Source organism: Battus philenor, unplaced genomic scaffold, assembly GCF_028537555.1.
Source record: "Battus philenor isolate CCGP_79_NKW_IND1 unplaced genomic scaffold, ilBatPhil1.0.hap1 SCAF_15, whole genome shotgun sequence".
Lineage (NCBI taxonomy): Eukaryota > Metazoa > Arthropoda > Insecta > Lepidoptera > Papilionidae > Battus > Battus philenor.
The window spans coordinates 5702751-5728528 of record NW_027181677.1 but is presented as its reverse complement, the minus strand read 5'-3'; the positions used below and the strand labels follow the sequence as shown (position 1 = coordinate 5728528).

The 25778-nt window shown below is 31.1% G+C and overlaps 3 protein-coding genes across 3 annotated transcripts in view; all 3 read left to right on the top strand.

The window, feature by feature from the left end:
- spz3 (Spaetzle domain-containing protein 3) overlaps positions 1 to 740 on the top strand; it is a 41647-nt gene extending 40907 nt beyond the window's left edge. Inside the window, exon 7 of the mRNA XM_068761614.1 lies at positions 423 to 740. Within this exon, the coding sequence (XP_068617715.1) occupies positions 423 to 579 (157 nt within the window). The 3' untranslated portion in view covers positions 580 to 740. The remainder of the gene's footprint in view (positions 1 to 422) is intronic.
- Positions 741 to 2506: 1766 nt separating this feature from the next.
- On the top strand, positions 2507 to 5172 carry LOC137918828 (NFU1 iron-sulfur cluster scaffold homolog, mitochondrial-like). Its single transcript, XM_068761746.1, has 5 exons — positions 2507 to 2621; positions 2712 to 2938; positions 3213 to 3398; positions 4070 to 4257; positions 4914 to 5172. Exons 1-5 carry the CDS (start codon positions 2548 to 2550, stop codon positions 5049 to 5051), a joined length of 813 nt encoding a protein of 270 aa, XP_068617847.1. The 5' UTR covers positions 2507 to 2547; the 3' UTR covers positions 5052 to 5172.
- A 3203-nt stretch (positions 5173 to 8375) lies between these two features.
- Positions 8376 to 24538, top strand: AGO3 (Argonaute 3). The gene is made up of 17 exons (XM_068761832.1): positions 8376 to 8449; positions 8743 to 8892; positions 10424 to 10517; positions 11814 to 11895; positions 11971 to 12097; positions 12445 to 12616; positions 13732 to 13859; positions 14845 to 15008; positions 15688 to 15885; positions 16413 to 16562; positions 16992 to 17169; positions 18565 to 18822; positions 20066 to 20293; positions 21140 to 21323; positions 22675 to 22840; positions 23724 to 23942; positions 24252 to 24538. Exons 2-17 carry the CDS (start codon positions 8758 to 8760, stop codon positions 24514 to 24516), a joined length of 2748 nt encoding a protein of 915 aa, XP_068617933.1. The 5' UTR covers positions 8376 to 8449; positions 8743 to 8757; the 3' UTR covers positions 24517 to 24538.
- The last annotated feature ends 1240 nt before the right edge of the window (positions 24539 to 25778 follow it).

The following is a 25778-nucleotide window of genomic DNA, read 5'->3' as shown; positions in this document are numbered from 1 at the left end:
TTGTAATTTAAAGAAACTGTAATGAAACTCTGCACCGAAATCTGCAAAACCTCTATCTAATACTTAAATTTATAATTTCATTCAAATTATGTAACCATTATTGGCCTTACGTCGGGTGGAATTAAAATTATATTTTAAACTTGTTTATGTTTAGAATGGAGCAAACTTAACTGCTATTATGTACCAAACGCAGAATTGAGTACATCTACATACGTATGCCTAGCTTAAAGTAGTTCTCCTTTGTTATTCTCAGAAAGAACGTCAGAGTTCATATGATGATACTTGATAAACTTAATGTCTAAAAAATTCACGTTACCTTTCGTTTAATTTACATTGCCTTCTAGTAACCCATCTGCTACGTTTATACCTACATTTTTATTACATGAGGATCAAATGATAATTTAGTTCTTTTCAACTTTCAGCAAGAAATCTACTTCTCGTTGTTCCGGCGATTGCAGTTGTGAACAAAAATATAAATGGCATCGACTACTCGCGTACGACCCCAGTAACGACTGTGCTGGAATATTCATGGACTGGTTTTTATTCCCATCTTGTTGTGTGTGTCAGTGCGATCCATAATTAAAAGTTTAAAAAGTCAATTTGTAATCAATTTAAATTCAATAAATAAATCTTAAATTATAAATTAATTTTGTAAAAATGTGTTGTTTAAGTGAAACTACCGCGTTATGTTATCTTTTATTTATGGTATCAAATTTCATTCGTTTTCCATAAAAATGAACAAAATCTAATAAATGTAATCTCTATGAATACTAAGGAAAACGATAAAGACACTTTATTAGAAACTGACATAGATAAAAAAAACAGATTGCTACTACTGCCAATCTTATGTTGCAAATGTAATATGAAATGTTGTTATAAATTTGCAACTGTTTGAACAAAATTGTATAGAATAACCATAGAGATGCTCTTTATCTATGCTAAGTAAGAAATTATTAAAATTTAGTATCCTAACTCACCTTTTAAGTGTAACAGATGATTATAGTGTAACATGTAGCCATGAAGTCTACCCAGATGATTTTTGTAAAAATATACATTCCTTTTTTAAGTTACTGTAGTAGATAAGAAAACAGATTTAATCTTAAATATTATAAAATTGATTTGTACTTTTTCATAAATTCCTATAACTTTAAGGACAATAAATGGAACTTAATAATATTTTATTTTGTTATTTGTGTCTCTTCATAATATACTCTTTCTCACTAAAGTTCAATAGGTCATAAATAGGACATAATAGGCCATTATATTACAAGCTAATTTATCTTCAGATGGAGCAATCGTTTAAGAATCAGTCAAACATTTTATAAAAAATTAACCGTGAAGTCAGAAGTAATCAAAAGAGGGTGGTGTTATAAGATTTCTTAATATATTTGTAATTATAGTAAAATCCATTTTTTTGAAATATAATTTTAAATAAATTCATAGGCCGTTTTACTCATTTTCTCAAAATTGATACTAATAGTTAAAAAAAATTACAATTTTTTTAAAGTAAACTTTTTCACAAATGAAAATCAGCTAGATAGAAAAGGTTCAGCTCAATAGTTTTATTTAATATTTTTTTAACTAGCATACATTGCTACCTAAGTAGCATTTGCTAATTCCGCAGGTGAGATTTTTTCCAAACCAATATATATGTTACTACACGCTTACAAAATACGAAAGTGAAGGATTGTGCAAAGGTGTAATTTAATTTTAAGCTCGCTCGAAAAAGAGAAATCAGGGCAAAGCTGCGTCCTTTTAAATGTCCAGTGACGCTACGCATGACGGCGTCTTAGGGCGGATGATATGTTACATTCATACGGCTTTTACTGAGGCAGAGTCGTTTTAACAGAGTGCTGTTAAAATTATAAAAAAATTAACGAGAAGTTGAGGAGTCACTATCCGCAAGAGAATTTTCTATAACTGCCGCCATTTAACTTTAGTTAAGCCTTTTGTAAGTCAATGAAATATTACTATCGTTACAGATAGTTGTAATAAAGAATTTACGAAAACAACATTAAAAGTTATAATTAATAAAATAAAAATATGCACAGTATTTTTTCTTTATTTTTTCCCTATATTAAGAGATGAATGATCTACATATAACTTAAATATATCCATCACAATTTCCGTTTAGCGATTCATTTCTTTTCATGAACGACAACATCAAGCACATATGGTCTGGATCTAATACATCAGTGCGTCGCATGACCTAGAATTAAAAATCCACAAGATTCATTTACTAATATGTCATAATTTTTATCACATAAACAGGTATAAGTAATTGTATCTTTCACTCATTTCTGACCTGATGTCTTAAAAAATCCAGCACTTCAACTTTCAGTTCATACGTATTACAATATTCGATCTTGATTTACTCGGTTCTCTTACTGTAATAAATAAGAGTACAATAAATCGTCTGTAACAATTGGCAGTAAGACTGCGAGACCTACGCCTCTGACAATATAGAAAAACAGACGTCGCTGTCAATAACATTTTTCGATTTTATTATAAACGCTGCGTTATACGACTTAACATAAAATCTTAAAAATGTTTAGAAACACCATAAAAATTCTTAGGATAGGATACCCATGTCGTCATATTTGTATGGGATCTACTATTCGGTACTTTTATCTATACTTTTCTGATTCTGGATTGAAAGTAGGTACATTTTAAAAAAAAGCTATAATAATGGATTCGATGTCTATTTACAGGTATCATCAAACTAAACAATTTAGCGGATTATCGCAATTTGTTATTGATTCGAAAAGTCGGAAAAATTCGCCAATAATTAACTCATGTCAATGCCGATCAATGTTTATTCAAACACAAGATACACCGAATCCAAACAGTTTAAAATTTCTGCCTGGTACAAAAGTTCTTGAACCTGGTCAAACGCTTGATTTTCCTAACATTGGAGCAGCACAATGCAGTCCGTTAGGTATTACTTAAATTTGTTTTTGTTTGGAGCCTTAACTATTTTACAAACAAGCATAAGGCATGCTAGAATTGAATAATATTTTGGTTTCCACTTTTAATTCACTCGTTAATTATGACAAACATTTTTTCTTTAGATTATTTAAATGTAATAAATCTTGTCATATGCAGTTTATCATCAGAAAAAATCATATTGAAATACAACTTTATCAGTTTGTAAAAACTCTTGTGAAAACTCTTTAGAAAAGGTTGTTGAACAGATTTGTCAAACTTTTCAGCTAAAATGATTTTCCGAATCGATGGTGTAAAGGCAGTATTTTTTGGCTCTGATTTCATTACCGTTACAAAACAAGACGATGATGTTGAATGGAAATTACTTAAACCTGAAATTTTTGCTACTATAATGGACTTCTTTGCTAGTGGCTTACCAATTGTCACAGATGCTAAACCTTCAGGAGATACTCGTAAGTTTTTTGGTGAAATTTTTTTAAATGAAATGACATAATTTTAACTCTTGTTCCTCGTCATGTAACCAAAAGTTGTGAATTGAAGTAATGAACTTCTAGTTAAGTTTATTGTGCATCATATTTCACCTTGCTTCATGTCCAGATATTTAAAAACATTAAAATACAATTTTCTCTTAATGAATCTATATTAAAACATTTACAAATAATTTCTCACTGTAAGTTATATTTGAGTTAAATTACTTACAAGATCTCTAACTCATACATAGCCAAATAGTGAAGTTAAAAAATAGGAAAAATTGTTTATCAACATACAAATTAAATTGCACCAAAATTTCTATAACAAAATCTCATAGTATTGCTTATATAAATAAATTAGTGGAATTAATAAAACCAACAATCGACTAATGTTAATTTAGTTTTAAATCAGCAGTTTTAATCTTCTTTTTATTAAAATCACTTAATTTTTGTTAGAAACTGATACCAGTAAAACAAGTAATATTTAAGAAAAAAATTTAATTGCATTTAACATTTGTATACTATACCGACTGCATAAGTGTTGCAATTTTTTGAGTTTCATAACTGTGTAATCACTAGTCAATAATGATTATATAAAACATTCATTATTTAAAAAAATATGAAAATAACATGCATTTAATCATTGTTTGCAGAAATAAATGAAGATGATGATGAAATTGTTCAAATGATAAAAGAATTGTTGGACACTCGAATCAGGCCAACAGTACAAGAAGATGGTGGGGATGTTCTATTTGTTGATTTCAAAGATGGAGTATTGAGACTTAAAATGCAAGGATCCTGTTCATCATGCCCAAGTTCTATAGTTACTTTAAAAAATGGAGTAAGTATGGAGTAAACTAGTAAATTATCAAGTCCACTTCATCCAATGCTTGACTGGGAGAAATTATATCTTACCATAAGCTACCGCCCATTGTGATTTTTCCGACCCTACTTCACCGCGCTTTCTTATGACGTGGTATGTTATCAAAATCAATTTGCCTATTTTCATTTTGTAATTAATTATCACAACCGCAAAAAGAACTTCATGAAAGAAATAGTGGATTAAATTTCATTTATGATTAATAATACTTGTAAGGCAATACATATCTTTTTTTAGTTTTGAGAAAAGGTACTATTAAACATTGAACACCAATGACCTGCAGTACTTTTTGATAAAGTTATTTGGAAGAAGCTTCAAAACATAAATTAAGTACTATTAATAGATAAATTAAAGACTGAACAATTATCAGTCTACTTTTATACAAATAGGTGTATTTAGTAACGTTTTTTGCATAATCATATACACATATCTGTTTCATTCAATCAAGAATTTTATTGCATGCCCTGGATTTTTGGATTCAAGTGTTTTCCATGTTAAGTGAAAAAATCAAATTTGGGAAATATGCATTGGAATATGTTGAATGTCTATTTATAAAAATTAATCCAATTATTGCCTGTTATTTTAGTGTAAAAGTTTTACCATACTTATGGTTTCAGGTTCAAAATATGATGCAATTTTATATACCCGAAGTCTTAGCTGTTGAACAAATAGATGATGAAGGAGAGAAGTTGAGTGAAAAAATTTTCAAAGAATTTGAGCAAATTAAATCAAAAGAAAAATCTGAACAAAAATAAATAGTCATATAGAATCGATAAATATGTATAGAAGACAATTATAACTTGAACACATTGTTTTATTCTTCATTTTGTTAAATATTTAATTTTAGAAATTTAGGAATAAAGTTGTTTTATGTTTGTTTTGTTTTTCTCTCCTAAGCCTTATTAAATAACAGTTTTCATTAAAGCTGAAGAATAAGTAGTCATTATCCAGTTTACCTAGGCTCTGAATTACAATTGTAAAAAAATTTGCATGCTTTATAAGAGAACAATGTTTATTTGTAAATAGATTTATTTTATTGAAACAAAAATTTAGTGAGTTTTTTCTTGCTCCTTTGTGAACTAAGCCATGCTTAACCACTGATTAAATCAAGGTATGTATGTATTTGCCCTCGGCACTTTATGATCGGCTCCAGATCTCCCTCCATAAGGATTTACCAAATTGTGTCGATCACCAAAGTCGTGAGTCCATGTGGAAGATCCAAGAAAAACAACATTAATAGTGACGAAAGCTATTAACATTGTAGATGCTCAAGGCAAAAATACGAAATCTGTACCTTGGACACCAAACTCGAAGGAGGCCAGCAGCAGCCTTCATCATTTGCAAGGAGCTTCTTGCTAATGTTACTTCCATTATTTCTTTTGCAGAAGCTCCTCTTTGTCTGTGTACAGACAACTCTACATCGCCCACTAGAACTGTGCCACAAAGTTTACACAAGCCACTAATCAAAGCCTTACTTTTAAGAAAAGTTTAGGTTATCCAGCTTAAACGGATTTGTAGCCATTTAAGCATTAGTGTTAGCCTCGTTGAGACACTACTTATATTGGAAACAGTTGTTATCCATGATACTGACATGTCCATGTACAGTGTATTTGTCTATTAATAAACCATGTCCCTCTCTAAACTTTCTTTTGGCCCTACTCAATTTATACAGCTTGAAATTGTCCTGGCACTTGGCTTCTATGCCTTTGGTGAATAAAGGCTTGGCATATTTGGCTACACCAACCAGGAGCAAAATCATACATCATACCTTAATGATACTGTAAACTTACTATAACCACCACGTGCATCGACACTTATGACTTCTCCGGCTCCAACACCAGAGAAAGACTTAACCCTTAAATGCATATTGTTGTTTTTAAACAGCATACTAAAAACCACAGGTAAAATTGACCTTCTTTTAATTTTTTGTTAAACTTGACAACTAGTTCTTATTTCTGTACTAATTTTGTACATTTTTTAATGTTAGCACTATCCAATGTTTATTACTATTGAAAATAAGTTAATGTCAAATGTCATTTTGAAGAAAACTTTTCTAGTGCCGCGAAACTAAGTTTTGTAGCTGTGTTTGGACTTTGATAAAATATCATGTAAGTATATAATATATTTTTATTCGCTTGATCATATCTTCAATTACATGTTCACGTTGTAAAACATCGAAAATCACTTGATGCTACAGTCGAATAGGGCGAAATCTGGTATGTTGTAGGAAAACTGCAATGCGCATTGCCTGCTAAATAAATGCATGTTTGGTGAAGGATTTTTCTTTTGATTTTTACCATGCCGCGATTACAAGAAAGCGAAATTACAAAGTATTTAGAAACTCTTGTTGATTCAGAAGATGGTTTAGAAGAGTGAGACTCCGAAGTAGAGGATGAAGGTCACTATTATCAAATCGCTCAACATGTTCTTTGGAACCTTCAAAATAGTGATGACGGTGAGAATGCCCAGCCTGATGAAGTGGATGCTGATCCTCTTCTCGTAATCGACAACGATGAAAATATGCCAGACCCTCCTATTTTGGAAGCCGAAGAAGCAGCACCCCAGAGTAAATCACAAGGGATTCCTAGACGACCTCTGGTTTCGCGAAAACGAAACCTTGTTACTGCTGAAGACAGCCTTATTTTTAGGGGAAAATCTCAGATAACAGAAGCATTGAGGTCTTGTAACACGTCGTATGTTTTTTTTACATTTTATTTTACATCAGATCTAAAAAAGAAAATTGTAGAACAAAGTAACTTATACGCAGCCCAGAAACAAATCTACTACTGCAAATGGCGCTAAACGTGGTGAACCTAGTGGGAGCACTATATAAAGAGAACTTGTAATGAAGAAGTTCCGAGAATCAGCTCAAGCAATTCCTTTGAAAGACGTCAGATTGGATCAGACATGTCATTGTGCAGTTGACTGGATAAGCAGCAGCAGGTGCAAATTCCCAAAATGTCCAGGCTTCACATTCAAAATGTGCCAAAAATGTCGTGTATCTTTGTGATACGAAAAGAAGCAATTGTTTTTATAAATATCATAATGAAGCATAAATAAATACTTTTCAAAAACAGTATTTACTCTTATTTTACCCATACTTGCAAAATCTCAATGAATGCGCAATGTAGTTTATAAACAACATTCACATTATTGCAAAAAAAGTATAGTAAATTTATGTCTAGATTTTTTTTTTCATTTTTCCTAGGCTATAATACATGTCTATTAACAAATATATTTTTTTTAAACATGTAAAAAAATCGTGCATTTAAGGGTTAAAAACCTTAAGTGCATTTAGTGAAAATTCTTTATTTCCATTATTAGTTAATAACAATGAAATATTAATGTATAATGGAAATAAGTAATTTACGCTATTCAGTGAAATAAACTGCATGACTTCCATACGTAACGCATACGTAGGAATAATATTGTGGTAGTACCCACAGTCGCACGGCGCTTTTATGTTTTTTGTTCTAGTCCTAATTAATGCACTTCAGCCTTTGCTTAAAGTTAAACAAGGATTATTTTAGTGACGGTCAGGGTTCATGGGTTAGCAAGCGACCAATTAAATATGAATGTACAAGTGGCACCTACAATGAGTTATTTTCGCCGCTATTAATTATTAAAAAATATAATTTGATAACATTATATTAAAAAGACTTTTTAATAAACACAATTAATACTTCAAACGTGGCTATGAATTTTTCGTTGGAGAATGATACCATATTTTTCAAAATCGTGTACGTCCATGAATTACACCAAAGCAAATCTAATTAAAAAGGTTTCCGTAACGACGAAACATCGTCAGAAGCAAAAAGAGAAAGTAATATGGCATAGATTACAATAATATTTACGTTTGAATATAACTAAAAATGTACAAAGAAAATTATGCATATTATAATTAAGTTTTTTTTTCTAATTTGTATTTAATATTGTTTTAAAAATCAGGTTTATTAATAGTTACATTATAAAATTTATTTTATTCGGAAATAGTGAAGAATAATAATAAGTACATATAATATGAAGCAAAAATTTTATACTCTACAAATTATACACTGGACAGTTATTTACAGAACTTTCATTATACTAGTTGCGGGAATACTCAACTTTATAAACTTGGTTATTTTTTTTATTTTAGTTATAAATTAATAAGGTAATAACATAAATTTACATCAGTTGGTCTATAAAAATTATTATCCCATAAAGGTTAAAAAACAAACCTTCTAAAATGACAAAATATGCTGTTTAAATCAACTTATTTCATATTTTGTAAAAAGTACCCCTGTCTTTGTAACTTTGTGTGATTTGTTACTCGGTTTTAATCATTTACGTATATAAAACGGCCATATGTGATAGATAATAGTTTCCATAATTTAGTTTATGTAAAGTTTAGCCAGTTTTTTAGTTAATGTAAAAGACGAATGAATGCATTTTTTTTGTTTTCAGGAGTTTTTAGAGACGATGGCAGATCAAAATAGAGGTCGTGGACGAGGTTTAGCTTTATTAGAAGCCTTAAAAAAAGCACAGACGATTGAATCCACCCCATCATCAGAAGAATCCTCACAAGAAAATGAACAAAGTGCCGCCTCAAGTGCTGTAAGTATTTCTTAAACTTAATAAATTGTTCATGTTTATTGCTTGAACACAGCACTGTCTAAATAAAACTATAGATTTATTAATATTTTAGTTGCATCAATATAAGTAATATAGTTCTAGACCAGTAAAAGATTATATGTTTTGAAATTGGATGTTTTGAAACACAAGTAAACACAGTTGGTTTTAGGTCATCAAAGTTTGATCATGTTAAACATGCAGTCTTTCAGTGGCTATTATATAGATATTCTATATTTTCCATAGGGCAGTACTCAATAGAAAGTTTTAAAGTGAGTATTATTACTTTAATTTACATCAAAGTTATATTGTAGTCCTATCTGATAATTTTCTTTTTTTACTTTAATTTTGTATATCCTTTTCTTTTAGCAAAAAATAATAAGTTAAAGAAATTCATTGTAGTCTTTTATTTTTTTATCATCACCATTGGAGCTTAATGGATTAATATCTATATTATAGTTAATATGAATATAAAAGTAAATGTGACTTAGAATACCATATTATACTGGAAAATTAATTAATTTTTCATTATTAAATCTCCAGTTCACAATCTGTGTTTATTGAACTCAAGTAATTTGTTTTAAATAGGTGTGTTTTGTATAAAATTTTTACATTTTATCTTTTATTTCAAAATTATATGTTTTTTTTACTCCTTTTGCAATTTAAGAATTTAAGAATTGAGGAATAATGGGGACAACGAGAGTGGTAAATGATATGTCTAACTAATAACTAGAGATTGTAAATTTAGATATATGTTTATTTAAATTTGAATTGTATATTTATTATAGAAAATACTTTCATGTAACTATAGCTTGTACGAGAAATACAAATATTGCTGATGCAGACATTGAAACTGAAAATTGTGCTATGTGCTAGGTTATTATGTTTTAGTTAACATTCATGCTGGCTATCTAATTTCTGAGCAGTAGTAACCTAGTAGTAAGGACTGGGACCTGAGAGTGTAGGTCTCTTCAATTCTGGAATACAATCTAATATATTTCACACTTTTTTCAATAGTTACATATTATTGCAATTGCTCACAAACAAGTTTCCAGTGGATGGGCAGCAGCATCCTCCATGTACTATAACATCGCACTGTGATCACCAACATTCTTACCAAGTGTGGTGATTATGGTAAATCCTTTCACAGATATCTTTGGGTCAATATCTTGTAGAGGGTCATGAGCAGAAACGACAATATAATTTTATAGTATCAATATGTTACTAAATTTCTTATATTGCATAACAATGTTATATTATAGTATTATTGAGACCAATGTGCCATAGGTCCAAGTATTGACTATGACATTCTATCAGTCCGTCGTCAACATTCCTGGTAGCAGTGCTTATGCTCTTTCCTTTACCGCATTCCTCAGATGAGGTACAGCAGTTTTGGTGGCACTCTTTTTACATTTTTGAATTATGTGCCTCCTTAGCTCTTTATATTAGCTATCAGTGATAGATATATATTAATGTTTACCATAGAAAGCATATAATGTTGTTTCTACCAATTCAGGTCAACTCAAGAGTGGGTACAAGTACTACAACAATAGGAGGAAGAGGCAGAATTGCTGCAATGATGTTAGCAAAAATGCAACAAAAATCAAAAGGTAGTTTATATATATATATATATATATATATATATTGAGACATAATAACACATGTCAAATTAAAATAAATACAGAAATTCTAAAATCAATATTTTTAAAAAGTAATTTAGGCAAAATCAGACTTCACATTGTTCTTATGATCCATCCATATGCATCATATGCATATCAGCATCTATATGCTGCTTAATGCATGTGATGGTCAATTTGTGATTATCTCAGAGATCTTACAATATTTTAGTATATATAAACTATATAGCAGTGTTAGCCTGATAGTAGACTTGTGGTTGCTGGTTGAAGGTTTGATTCCTGGGATAGAATCATAATTAATTTACACCTTTTGCATTAATTATATAAGATTTCTACTGCTCACAAATATATTTCCAGAGGATAGGCAGCAATATCCTCTGCTTACCATAATACCACACTGTAATTGCTAACCTGTCTGTCAAGTGTGGCTATTATGTTATATTATGGGGGTACCCTTAGATATCTTTGGGGGAAGGCTATGCCTTGACAATATTACTATATATATAGCACAATAAGCATAACATGTTTGAGGTTACTTTTCTGAGATAATCTCTTTTTTGTTGTGTTTCATTATATTTTTTAAGTCACATACTTTTAAAATGGACTAATTAATAGTTATTTTAATATTCATTAAACAAGTGGTTTTGATGGGATGTCAACAAAACTTACAAAAATAACTGTCTGAAACTATACTGCCCAATCTCTATAAAAAAGTAAAGTATATTCATTACGTGTTTTTAATCTTAAATGTAATCCCCTTTTTATTTAATATTTTATCTAATGGTGTTATATCAACATAATTGTAAATTACATTTAAAAAACAACTCACACTGACTTTTTCCATGAAATATCTCTTTGTCGAGGAAATAATTAAATGACAATGTCTTACAATAATTTACGACCACTTAATGTATGTACACAAAAATCAATGTAAATTTAAGTGATATTTTTATAAGTGGTCTGTTCACACTGTTAGGCTTCATAAAGTATTTTATTCATTCAATGTCAATGTAACGATTTTATAACAAATTATCAAACTACTATGAAGTATTAGAAATGAAGAAATTTATTAAGAATGTTTGAAAATGAATTGTTCAAATTTTGATTTGTTAGTGTAATCATCAAAAAAAAAAAAATCAAACCCTATTGTGTTTCTTTTTAGTTCATCTCAGTAAGTGTCGCATTTAACTAAAATAAACTTAATTTTAAGTTGATAATTGTAAATGATTATAATGATGTCATAAGTCTGTCATACTTTTTTTTCCACAGTTCCATTATTTTCTCCAGCTTCAGATGTAAGTCCACCAGTAAGTGGTGGTGCAGGGAGAGGTATAAAACTATTACAAACTCTGTAGGTATTTAATTATTATTTATGGTTCATTTATTTTCTTATTTAATTTCTTACAAATTGACTTTTTTAACTTAGAAAAGCTCAAATGGTGCAGAATCAAACAATTGTGGGTGCGGAACAAGTCGAAGAACTAACACAGAAAGTGGCTGAAACTACAATATCAACAAAACAGTCATCTACTGTTACAAATAATAAATATTATGTTAGTACATAAATCAAAACTTTTTTTGATATTTAAATATTACTTTAATTTAAAGTATATATGTAGATCCTATTTAATTTTACACCTATGAATTCATAAATATTTTTTTATATTCTTGTAATTTGTAATCTAGGCTATAATATTAATATACTAAAAAGCACTGGAAAATCTATATTTAGTACTCTTGTGTGGTGCTCTTCGAAACGGTAAATAATTGTGGTATATATATACATATGGAGAATAATAAAAGAGATTGTGTTTCCAAAGGTTAATAATTTTGACGTGCTATATCAAATGCCTGATTTTCTTAGAATAAAAGTGACTTAAATTTTTAATCTTATTTTCAGAGAGAAATAAAAGATACACCTCCCGTCGTTAAAAAGGGTGAATCGGGGACACCGTGTGAAGTAACGGCTAATTTTATCTACCTCAACTTTGAAGAGAACAATGTGTTTGAATATGAAGTGAAATTTGAACCGGAGCAAGATTATAAACATCTGCGTTTTAAATTACTTAATGGTAGGTATACTATAGGAAACTTTACCTTTAACAGAACATTTTAAAATGATAAGGAGTCGCAAATATTAATAACTTAATTACTTCGCATCATCAACTTGGATAGCTCCTTTGCACTGTTCCCAACAAAATAGGGGGTGGAACAAGAGGTCCCTAACCGTAGGGTTAATTAAAAAAAAACCTATGTTGTCCTATCGTGTTTAGTTAGTTGTTTTCAGTTACCCGCTTTGTCATTGAAGTTATTCTTTGCAGCCGATAGATGCCTACTGCAAAGCATAAGCCTGCTATAAAATCGCCACAACAACCGATTTTGCGCTGCTTGAAACCAGCGACTTCTTAAGGCAGAGGTCCTTAACTATGTATGGGGGCATACCCACACCGCGTCTACCAGCTCTTTGTCGCCACACGAGAAATGTTTAGCCCCAACCGCAATCTAGTTGAAATTTATAAGAAAAATTGATTTTCAATATCATACACAGGTCCCCATAAGAGCTACTATTTTATGAAGCCTTAAGAAAGATATATGTAACTTTAAGGACATAGATTTTTAAATCCAATACACATTAAAAGTAAATCGAAGAAAAAATAATATTTTTTAATCATTGAATATTTAAATCACAAGAATCTTTGAAAATGATGTTGATCTATTTTGTTTTTATTTAGGCTAATAAGAAAATGTTTATACACATATCTATATTATTAAACTTTTTTCAAAGATGTCTTTTGAGTTTGTTCCTGCTTCTTCTCCACAACATTAAAATCTTGCAAAGCAGTGTAGAGTCAAGAATAAAATAGACAAAAAAAGTTGACTATCTTTATTTTTTGCTAGATTTGTTAAAAATGTTGAGAACGTATGTGTCTTTTGTAGATGTAGCTATTGTTACTTGTTCGACTTTTAAAGAATCACCTGTGAATATTATAAATTAAAAGACATTAATCTTTAAATTAATTGAAATTGCATGGCATAGGTTTCCCCCAAAGATCGACGTGAAGACTGGTCTTGTGCTCGCATCCAACAACTTCCCGTGGTCTTGACATGTCCTTGGTTCCTACCCACAATTTGTGTTTATATTCATTTGAGTATATAAGGAAACCAACAATTTTTTTGTTATTTTCAGAACACAGTAAATACTTTAAAGAAAAAACTTTCGATGGGACCACATTGTATGTACCACATATGCTGCCAGAGAATGCAACTAATCTCGTGTCTACAAATCCATATGATAATACTGAAGTAAATATTAAGGTATGTATTGAGTTACAAAAAAGAAAATTAAAATCACAGACACAATCCAACTATCAATAATATAAGTATTTTTTTTTAAATCCTTTCTCTATATTTACTTATATCCACATGTACCAATTAGCGTTCCGAACTCCTTGAGAAAATGGTTTAAAGAAAGAAATATTGATACTGTGGCCTCACAATATGTTTATTGTAAAATTTTGTACTTTTACATTAATCACTATAAATGTTAAAAAATAGGGAATGTCCATTGTGTATTCCTTTTTTAAAATTCAAAAGGCATATTAAATTTGATGAATATTGTTGAATATATTATATATAAAAAATTATGAATTTTAACAAATATTTAAATGACAAAAATCTTTGGCTAGATTATTTTGTTTTCACTAAGGCTATATCTGACAAAGTATATATATACATATATAATTATAAATATATATATATATATATATATATATATATATATATATGTATATATATACTCACATACGCACATATATATATACACATCAGCATGTATTGTTAAACATTTTCAAAAGATGAGTTTCTATTTGCTATTCTCCAGAATTGTAACACTGTGAAGCACACTAGAGTCGAAAATAAAATAAATTTAAAAAAGTTGTTGATCAATAAGATTCTTATTAAAAGTCCCAAGGTTAAATAAATTAATTGGTCCACAATGCTTTGTTTTGCACAGAGCTCAAGTAGGTGTTTGTTGTGTTTTAAATAGATGTCCAATAGAAAATATTGTAATCCAGCTTCTTTTGATGACCTCGACAAGGTTGTGTATTCATCTTGTGGGTGGACATCCTAAGTCGCGCTTGCTGCTCTGTGGTCTCCACTCCAGAACCTTAGGGCCTTTGGGATCATCTGTTTTGCATTGTATGTGGTCTCCATATAAATAAATAAATTAAAACAGAAACTCATTAATGTTGAGCAATGTCCATTAGTACGGGTGGTTTATTCCAAATAATCTAATTTTCAGATAATATTTCGAAGGACTAGGCGTTTAAGTGAAATGATACATATTTACAATGTGCTTTTCAAACACATAATGAAAGATCTTCAACTGGTGCGATTTGGACGTTCACATTTCAATGAGCATGCTGCTATACAAATACCGCAACATAAACTAGAAGTCTGGCCCGGGTATGAGCTGTTTTATATACTAATATTCTATATATAATAAAGTTCATAAAAATAGTTTGTAAAATACTAATTTTTCCCAAAAAATCTCTTTAATATATCAATTTTACTCACTACTATAACGTAAGGTATTTTTTTTATTACCAACCAAACCAAAATAAATATATAATATACCTACAAGAAAGAATGATAACAAAAAAATTATAATAACTAGAAATTGAACATTTAATGTAGAGATGGTACAATATGCGGTCTTATCGAGAGAGAGATATGATATAAAGGGTAGTTAAGGGAGTAAATAAAAAAAATCATAGTGTAATACACGCACGCACGCAAATTTGTGTACTTTTTCGAATAGTGATAATTTTCTGCGTGGGAATAAACTTCTCGGGGTTAACATCAGCAAACTGTTATTTGATTGAAAAGAAAGTTCGAGAACTATCTGTGGAAGAATTGTCCTCTGAGAGTAAGTAGTGCTAGAGAGCACCTAAAAGTCCGCCATTACACAAATTGTATAAAGAGGTAAATAAATAGGTAATTTTACTAATAAATGGCATTGTGTTTTTTTTTTCTATGGTAAGCTACTACTTGCCCTGACTCAATTTCGCTTGACGTTGATTTATGGTACAGGACATATAATTGGTATAGCTGTTTAAGGTTCCTATTTTAACGATTTTTTCAGATATGTTACAGCTGTCGATGAGTATGAAGGAGGTCTTATGTTAACGTTGGATTCGACCCATCGAGTGCTACGTACACAAAGTGTGTTATCCCTTATAAAAGAGACTATACAAAGCGAAGGTGCTAATTGGAAATGTGCTATGTTTAAAAAACTTATAGGCTGCTCTGTTATGACTACTTATAATAAGAAACTGTTTCGGTAAGTTAAAAGAAAATATTAATTTTTATTGTAAGTCTATACAAATCTTTATTATTAACACATTTAATTAGATGTGGCGTTTAATTTTTGATTGTTTTCGATTAAGTTGTTTTCTTTTTTTAATAAAAAAAGGTTAGATCTAATTATTGTGGAAATAGTTCTGTATATTTATAATTTATCGATTAAAGTATAAAATTGTTTACATATTTTTTATTCTTTTGTTTTATAACAATGTTAATAAGAATTTAAACTAGATTTACAGTACCCAGTGATTAATATTGCACATCGACCTTTGGAAAGAGACAATCGGCTAATTTCGACTTCGTAGAGCTCTATCTCTGTCCCACACTACCTGTGTGACGTTTTGTCAGTCATATATCGTGCGACAGAGATAACGCTCTGCGAAGCCGAAATTAATCGATTGTCTCTTTCTTAAGGTCGATATGCAATATTAATCGCTAGGTACTGTAGTTACTATTATATTACTATTCCTATATAAATGCTAGTAATAATACAAACTTTTCCAGAGTTGACAGTATAGATGAAACCATGACTCCACGTTCAACGTTTGAAAAGAATGTAAACGGTCAACCTGTGAAGATTACATTTATTGATTATTACAAGAATAGCTATGGTATTGATATTATGGATTGGGACCAACCATTGCTTATATCTAGGTATAAATTTTATATTTATTTTGTATATTACTATGTTATATTTTCTTGACAGACTTTGTATAGCAAAATGCATAACTCGTCTCATTAGGAAGCCATGATAAGGTAAGAATGTGTTTACATTAATGGCAATACGTCAGTTTACATTCGTTAAGTAATAATTCAACTTGTGCAAAGCTTATTTTAAATTATTTTATTAACTAACTTCTCTGAGCTCAAACTCGTGCTCGGCCGTTGGGAGCGAAATGTACTCGTGGCGTACATGAGCTGGTAGACGCGACGAGGGTAGGTGAACCTTCAAAATAGTTAAGGTCGGGGAAGTCGCTGGATGCGGGCAGTGAAAGACTTCAGGGAGACTTATGCCTTGCAGTAAATTGGCTGAAAAGAAAAAAAAAGGGAGAATAACAAATAAATTTATGTCATATTTAATAGGGATACGAAACTTCTTCCGGGGTGTGAAGAGCCGACTGATTTTATGATCTGTCTAGTGCCAGAGCTGTGTCAACTTACTGGCCTGACAGATGAACAGCGAAGTAACTTCCGTCTAATGAAAGATATCGCCACTTATACTCGAATAACGCCCAACCAACGGCACGCCGCTTTTAAAAGGGTAATATATATGTTTTGACTATATTAGAGGTCGGCAAACCCAGGCTTGCTAGCCATTTGTGATTAATTATTTAAATAGTGGTTTAAAAAAATTAGAAACAATTTGAAAACTAACCTGTATTCTTTCAGAAGAAAATTGAATATTCGACGAAAAATTTAATTTTGTATAAAAGTTGTGCTATATCTTTAAATGAATATTTTCAGTTTATTTAACATGTTATTGATACATAACTAGTATATTATGGAAAGACAAGAGAATGTAAAAATATTATAACCCCGATTGTCTGTTTAAAAATAATTTTACAAAAGCTGGATTTAGTTTTAAAAAAATGGCCGTTTGTATCATCTTTTTTTTATTTACTTTCGGTCGCTGACAAAATTTATATTGATCCATAAAAATACATACACAATAAAAAAATACAGTACAATTACAACTTAAGTGACAAGCAACCACATGTATGGCGGCATTCAATTTTTTTAGGATATTTGCAATGTCGCGAGTATTGCGGTATTCGTTCGCTAAGGTATAAAAACAGGCTGTGCTAAAAGGTATATTAATCTATTATTTAGTGTTTGTTTAATTTTGTTTGATAAATATGTTTTCTAATTTATTGTTATAACTTTGAGAAAAAAATTGGCTAATACAAAAAAACTCAAACCTCTTTGATTTTCTTGTTAGTTCTTAGAAGGCGGCGCGTTACGAACTAAAGTAAATTTAATTTTAAGACGACGATTATTAACGATAGTAAAGATCTTCTTATAACAAAGTTATTTCGACTTTAATTTATGGCCTCTGTGTCCTTTAACCATTTCGGTACGAGCGTGGACTATTGTCGATGGTCACAGGTGAACGCGGCTCTTACCTGCCGCGATACTCAGCTCGTCTTGCTTTTTAATATACTTGTGGCGAGAATGATTTACATTACAAGCTGATGACAGATACACATTACGTCCATCTAATGTTATTATAATAAACTGTAATAGTGGAGTTAGGTTTCTTTCTTTTCTAAAATTTCTTGGTTGACGTCTAAAGTCGACGCTCGGCCATGCGCGTTCATATTACAGCTCGGCTATTTGTAGTGTTTTCTGACCAACAAACGCCGTACGGAAATGTTTAAGTTCTGGATTGGAGACCACAACACCCGCAAGGTCACAGACAACCTTGCCAAGAGGCAGGCTACATGCAAAGAGTAAATATCTGGCCTGAAATGTTGACGATGTTGACATTAAATTTTTATTGTAGTTTTGAGCAAAATGTAAGAAAAAAGGAAAACAAAATTACAAACAGATTGAAGTAATTGTGTTAGTTTATTAAATATCAATATAAATTTCAGGGTTCATTTTTGAAAATATGTTCTGTGTAGATTTTAAAAAGGATTTTTAATAATTTTTCCAGTACATCCAAAACGTGTTGGAAAACGAAACGGCAAAGAGTCGTCTAGCAGGCTGGGGTCTTAGCTTAGATCAGGAGACGATAAACATCACCGCACGAAACTTGCCACCAGAGCCTCTGTACTTCGGTAACAATGTTAAAATTCCGGGGAAGCCTAATGCTGATTGGACTGCTGAGGTGTCAAAGAATGCGGTGATGCAGGCTGTTGATATTGTGCGGTGGGTTGTCTTATTTACAGACAGGGATAAGAATGTCACCACTGTAAGTGAAGTCGCCTTTCTTTATTTTTTTATAGTTGCTATCTATACACCTTCTACGCTAAAATTGTAAATTGTCCTTATACTACTATATTTATAGTTTTTTTATTTCTTAATTTCCTAGTTACTTTATTTAATTCCTTAAGCTCTTATCCTTGTTATATCTATTAGTTATCAATTTTAATTTTAATGCCATAATTAATCATGCGTGCTATCTATTATAATACCTTCAGCATGATGGGATAAAAAATTTCTTTGTTTACCTTTGTTTAATTTATTTACTTCTTATTTATTTTAGCTGTACTTAATCTATATTATGACCTTATCTTTATATGTACTAATTATTTATGTTTTTATGTTATACTATTTCTAACATTCCTATTTATACAAACTTCGGCAACCGACAGCTGCCGGCGCCGTAGTTTCGTCAGTACATCCTTCATTACCTTCTCATCTATCTGTATAGTTTTATTATATTCATAGCTTGTATAGCTTGATTTATTACCTGTTTATACATATACACAGTGTCCCATAAATTAAGGGAAGTAAGCTTTTCTGTTTAGGAACCATTGTTCAATGCAGTATTTGCAATATTCAGACTTTTAGAATTAACTGTTGAATTTAAATTAAAAAATTAATATTTTTCTTGATTTATAATAAACCTAATTGTAGTGTTTTTATGACCTAATTATGAAACACTGCTTTGTTTTTTACTTATAGTCAACAATATTACATACATACATTGGAATGTAAAGGGCTTCTGATGGTTGCATTGTAAATTTTTGCACTGTAGTGTTAGTAAAATGTGGCGCTAGCAAAGAAAGGCCAAAAGAACCAATAGATCTGTTCTCGATCAACTCCGTATAAAGACCAGGCTCTTAACCATCCGCTGGGCTACATCAGTCATAAAGCTGTGACAACCAGAGAGTCTCGATAAGCTGGTTGTCATAAGAAAAGTAGAGGGAAAGAGACGAAGATAACAATCAACAACCAAATGGGCGAAATCTGTGCGGGTGGTGACGGGCCTCACATTAACGGAAGCATTCAGTAAAGGAGGTCATAGAGAACTGTAGAGGCAACGTATCGAATCCCCGACCTGGGCTTTCCAGGAAGTTGAAAAAGTGGCAGTTTTACTATGTCACATGTTTTTATGATGAAGATGGGTAGAATTCGATTTAGAACACTGCTTATTAATGTTTAAAAAAAAGCGCCAAATTTATTCAAATAATTCTTAAAAATATTTCCAGAATTTCATAGAAACGATGAAGCGTTGCTGCCGACCGATGGGCATCAACATTGCAAATCCAGAGTTAATTCGCTTGGTCAATGATCGCACCGACTCGTACGTGATGGCTTTAAGGAAATGTATCACATCTACACTGCAGCTAGTGGTGGCCATTTGTCCAACACCAAGAGATGACCGATATTCAGCTATTAAGAAGATATGCTGTGTTGAACATCCTATACCTTCGCAAGTAAGCAGTTTTATAACTATCTCTACTGTGTCCGCTTCCAAAAAGTAATAAACGCTCAGTCTCCTGCTCCTTTTCCCGGTTTCCTTTGCAGGAGAAACTTTATAAAATCCTAGTTGGCTTCTACTCGACGAAAGAAATATTCCTACCAAATTCCATGTTTTTAAGCCTTATGTCTTATGATTCGAAAAAGATGAGTTGTGATGAGTCAGTACATAGATTGAAATCTCTTATACAGGGTTTCCCGTTTTTATTGGATAATCTTGGAGTGTCTAATAGTGTACAAAAAAGCGCAAAAAAATATTCGGAATAAATAAAATTAAAACTTAATTTTATTTATTCCGAATATGATGGAGGTTCTTGTTGTAATTAATAAAACGCAAACTAATAAAATATTTTGCGTTTTATTGTTATATTCCTCACTGTCATTTATAGAAATGTAAATTATATGTATCCCTATGTTAAAATATTGGATTATTTACACAAAGGTCATTGGTTAAAAGATGTATGAAAACGTGTAAAAACAGTTTGTAAATTGATATAATTCATAATTTTATTCTGCGTAAATTAGAAGTAATTGGTATTAAAATGTAAAATGAGTAAATTAAGCTGAAGAAAACTTAAATTTTATGAATTAAAACATTAAGCTTTACATAAATCAATGTTACATATATTAATAATACATGCTAGTAATATAATAAAGATTATAGAACTTCCTTGCTAAAGGTGGCGATAGAATTTTTTTTGTGAATGGTGCAATGGTCCGTAGGATTGGAAACTTAGTTGGACACCTATGACATAGATAGAATAGATACAATTTTATTTAGATGATATATTTTTCAATTTCAGGTAATAAATGCGCGGACAATAATGAACAGCCAAAAAATCCGGGCGGTTGCTCAGAAAATTCTTCTCCAAATCAACAGCAAGTTGGGCGGTACACTTTGGAATATCAGCATACCGTTGAAGTTCACAATGATCATTGGTATTGATTCTTATCACGATGCGAATCAAAAGAAGAACAGTGTTTGTGGTAAGTTTGTTATTAATTACTTATTTGTAGTTATTTTACAATTTATTAAATTGTCGAGGAGCGTGAAAGTTTTTTTAATTACGGATCAGAGACGTGGTCGTTAACGTTGAGCCTCATTAGGCAGCGTTTACGTTCTTGGGTCAAGGTCACCCAGAGAGCGATAGAGAAGGTTATGCTCTGAGTTTCGTTGCGAGATTGAATCAGAAATAAAGAGATCCAAAGAAGAATCAAGACCACCGACATAGCTCGAAGAATTGCTCGTCTGAAGCGGTGTGGCTCAAAGTTTCTCTAGTGACGACCACGAGACGGCAGACGCTGCCGAGTCAAAGCAAACTAATCCAATATATAAAATTCTCGTGTTACGGTGTTCGAACTTGAACTCCTTTGAAACGGCTTGACCGATTTTTACCAAATTTTATATGCGTATTCAGTAGGTCTGAGAATCGGCTACTATCTATTTTTCATAACCCTAAGTGATAAGAGTGGTCCACCCCTAAATTTTTTATCCTATTTTTTATACAAATTTTTTTGTTTTTATTTTTTTATGATGCAGCATATAAAAATACACACAACCCGAAATTTTCACCCCTCTACGATCAAACCCTTATTTTTTATTTGTTAATTAAAAACTTTATTTTTTCTTGCAAAACAACGTTTGCGGGATCAGCTAGTTATTTATAACTTTGTTTTATTAATGGATTAAAAAGGAATGTACACCGATACCTTTCATTGTGTCGTTTCGTTTTGCGTTTTTTCGAAGTTGCGTCGCTGTTTAATTAATGTTAATTTTTACTGTACACCGTTAGAGTTTCCAGGTTGCATTGTTTTGGGCTATATTCTTTAATTTTTTTCCTAAAAGATAGTAACATTAGTTTCCAATTACGTCGTGCCTTTACAACTAGTACATTCTAAATGAAAATCAACGCAACTTTAATATAGTTTTATTTTCACTTTGTCTTGCTAATTTTATCGTTCAGTTACAATTACGTAGTGTGTATAAAGTTTTGCATGGTGTTTCCAGTTACAAAAAAAGTAAATATTTTTCCCATTAATTAATAACAGAGTTACATTATTTTTGTTTTTTAAATGTTTAGTTTGTTCAATTCACTTTTTAAAAATTAGTATTTTCGTGTCCCTATAATCTATCCTCGCTCTTTACATACTTTGCTATATATATCTTCATTCGATTTGCTTCCTGCTTTTCTGTAATGTAACCACGACGTAAAGTGAGGTATTGGTATATTTGGTAGGGTACCTACAGACACACGTTCGCAAAATACTTTTCAAAAGCGTTTTCCATGATAAGCTAACTCTTAGTCTCTCTGTTGCTAACTACAAATTTATATTTCAGCTTTTATAGCGTCGTATAACCAGTGTATGACCCATTGGTATTCGAAAGCGGTATTCCAAGAACGCGGACAAGAGATTGTGGATAGTCTCAAAACTTGTTTAGTTGACTCTCTCAAGCATTACTTACGAGTCAATGGAAGATTGCCAGACAGAATAGTTATTTATCGGTTAGTATATTTCATCCGCAGTATATTTTAACCCTTACGTTAATTCACGAGGTTAAGTCAATTGCATGTCTTATACCCAGCGATAACAATGTTTATACAGATGACGTTAAACAAAATTTCCTCAAGAATTAATTTTTAATGATTAAAATATAAAATAATGCAGTGAAAATGTTATTTATGTAGTTGTATACATACATAGTTTGCAGGGACTATTAAATCAGCAATATTTAATCATCAGAGAACTGATGTGTATTAGGTAAAAGTTCTTTTATCTAAGTAATTATGGAGGCGGCTTTAATGTGTTATTAATAGAAAAATAATTATTTGAATTAACTTTAAGTGTGTAGTGTGTCATCTTACTCACAAGTAGAATTAGCTTGTGATCCAACTAACATGTCTATTCGCATTTCGAGATTTATTAGGTTCAAAAGTTCTTTCTATATTAAACCAACTTCAATTTGGTACATTTGAACCCAAATATTTGGTCTCTGGTTATATTTCATCGTCATCATATCAGTCGCCAGATGCACTGCAAGGCATAGGAGATCCTCACTATATGGGTGGTCTTTCTATAGAGGGGCTTGCTTACCAGGTCGCTTCCATCGGCTAGTGTTCACCCCCGCTCCATTGCTCTCCGAGTGACCTTGAGCCTTCTTTTAAAACCCATTGTAAGTGACCATGTCTCGGATCCGTTTGGACATACGGCATATTCGAAATTTTTTTAGCCTTAACAATATTTATTTATTAATTTATCTATAATAATTGATTTCTTGATTTTGTCTTGGTCTAAATTCAGTATTACGCTAGGGCTCTAGGATTTTTGTGTATATATCGAAACATCCGTTTTGCGGTTATTTTTACATAAATATCTTCATATTTTTAGAGACGGCGTTGGTGATGGTCAGCTGAATCTTGTCCAGCAGTATGAGATACCACAGATGCTAATTACATTTTCTATTCTCGGCACTGCCTACAAACCAAGTCTTACGTATATCGTTGTACAAAAGCGTATAAACACAAGAATATATTTGAAAGCGAACAGTGGCTTCGAAAATCCTCCTCCTGGCACTGTTGTCGATCATAAAATTACAAGGAGAAATTGGTGAGTTACAAAAATATGTTCAACTATTGCTCAATTTCCGTTAATTCGTAATCAATTGTCAAACAAAAATTAAGAAGACATTAATCTTAGATTAGTGTTTCGTAAGCTGGTCGTTATTAAGCAGTTCGTGTTTCTTTATAGAATTGTTGGGCATGCAATTTATCGATTTAATGTTAAATCCATTAAATACCTTTATTAATATGTTAGTATATGTATATACATACACACACACACACACACATATATATATATATATACATCATTGACCCCAGACATATTATCTTCATTACATGTGCTTTTGATTTTTAGGTATGATTTCCTGATTGTGTCTCAGAAGGTGAATCAGGGGACTGTAACGCCAACTCATTATGTTGTGGTACATGACGATAGCGGAATGACTCCGGACCAGTGCCAACGGCTGACATACAAAATGTGCCACCTGTACTACAACTGGCCGGGTACCGTTCGAGTGCCAGCACCATGCCAGTATGCCCACAAATTGGCATATCTCATCGGTCAAAGTGTGCACCAAAAACCATCTGAGGCTCTTACTGATAAACTTTTCTTCCTTTAATAGTTTAATATCAAACAATCATAAAAACAGACTGATATATACTTTGACTATTACAATCATTGATATTAAGTCGTTAAAATTTTTTATATATATAAATGTTATCAAATTCCTTCTAATCAACAAAACCAATACGCTAATAAATACAGATATAAAATTGTAATGCATAACAAAGACGATTAATATGTATTCCTGTTTAAATATTCAATTTTTTTCAATATGTGAACACATTTGTATACATCATTTTTGTGCTTTTTTTCAAATTATTATTTTCTAATAGTATTAAAATCATTAATGACAATAAAGTAGATTGACGAATAGTTTTCCAAATTATTTAAAAATGAAACTGCTTTTATATTCAGGGTAAAATGTGAAGTGAAAAATTTTGTAATGATTAAGTAATTTGTTTACACTTTGGATAAGTATTGAGTTTCATATCAAGTTACTTGTGCCATATAATTAAATAATTTTTCTTATCATTAGTACACCTCCCGAGGTTTTTTATTAAAGGATTTTTATTAAAGGATTTTTTGGAATCTCACGTTCTCTCCTATTCTCAAAGGGAAAGGGTTTTTACTACTCTTTTTTATTCTTTTTAATATTTTTTCGCTATATAAACGTTATTTACTTTCTCTTGTTTATTCCGTCAGTTTCAATTACACAATCTTCTATTTTCTTCACGACGTCTCACATTTTTCTATCTCGCTTGTCCTGTCCTACAACATCGCCTTCCATCCTTCTCCTCCTTTCTTAAAATATCACAGTTGGTTACTTATTAATATTTTATGACAATTTGCCGTTTTTCATTTTATTACTTTTATATACTTTCATATTTTTATATTTTTATTTGTTACTTATCTATATCTACAGTTAGTATATAGTTTTTTCGGTCTTACCCGACCTTTCTAAACTCAAGTTTTGTTCTATTAATTATTGCCTGTATAACCATTTTGCTAAATTTCAAGAACAGGGGGCGATATTAATAGTCGCATATCAAGGAGGCGATGTTTCCGGCCTCAACCCTGACCTCCCCTGGTTTTTAATATGGCCCGTTAGGGCCTCTCGTAAACCCTGTCATTTTTGAGAAGATAGGCTTTATTTATCAAAAAAATTTTCAGTTTTGTTTTTATTACTTGATCTCTTTTTCCATCCTATTTTCTCGCATTCTATCATTTTGCTTTCCATCCTTTTCTGCATTATTATTATTACATTGCTTCTATCAGAGTTTTCCTTCGTCACCAACTATACAGATGTACTTATGCTGA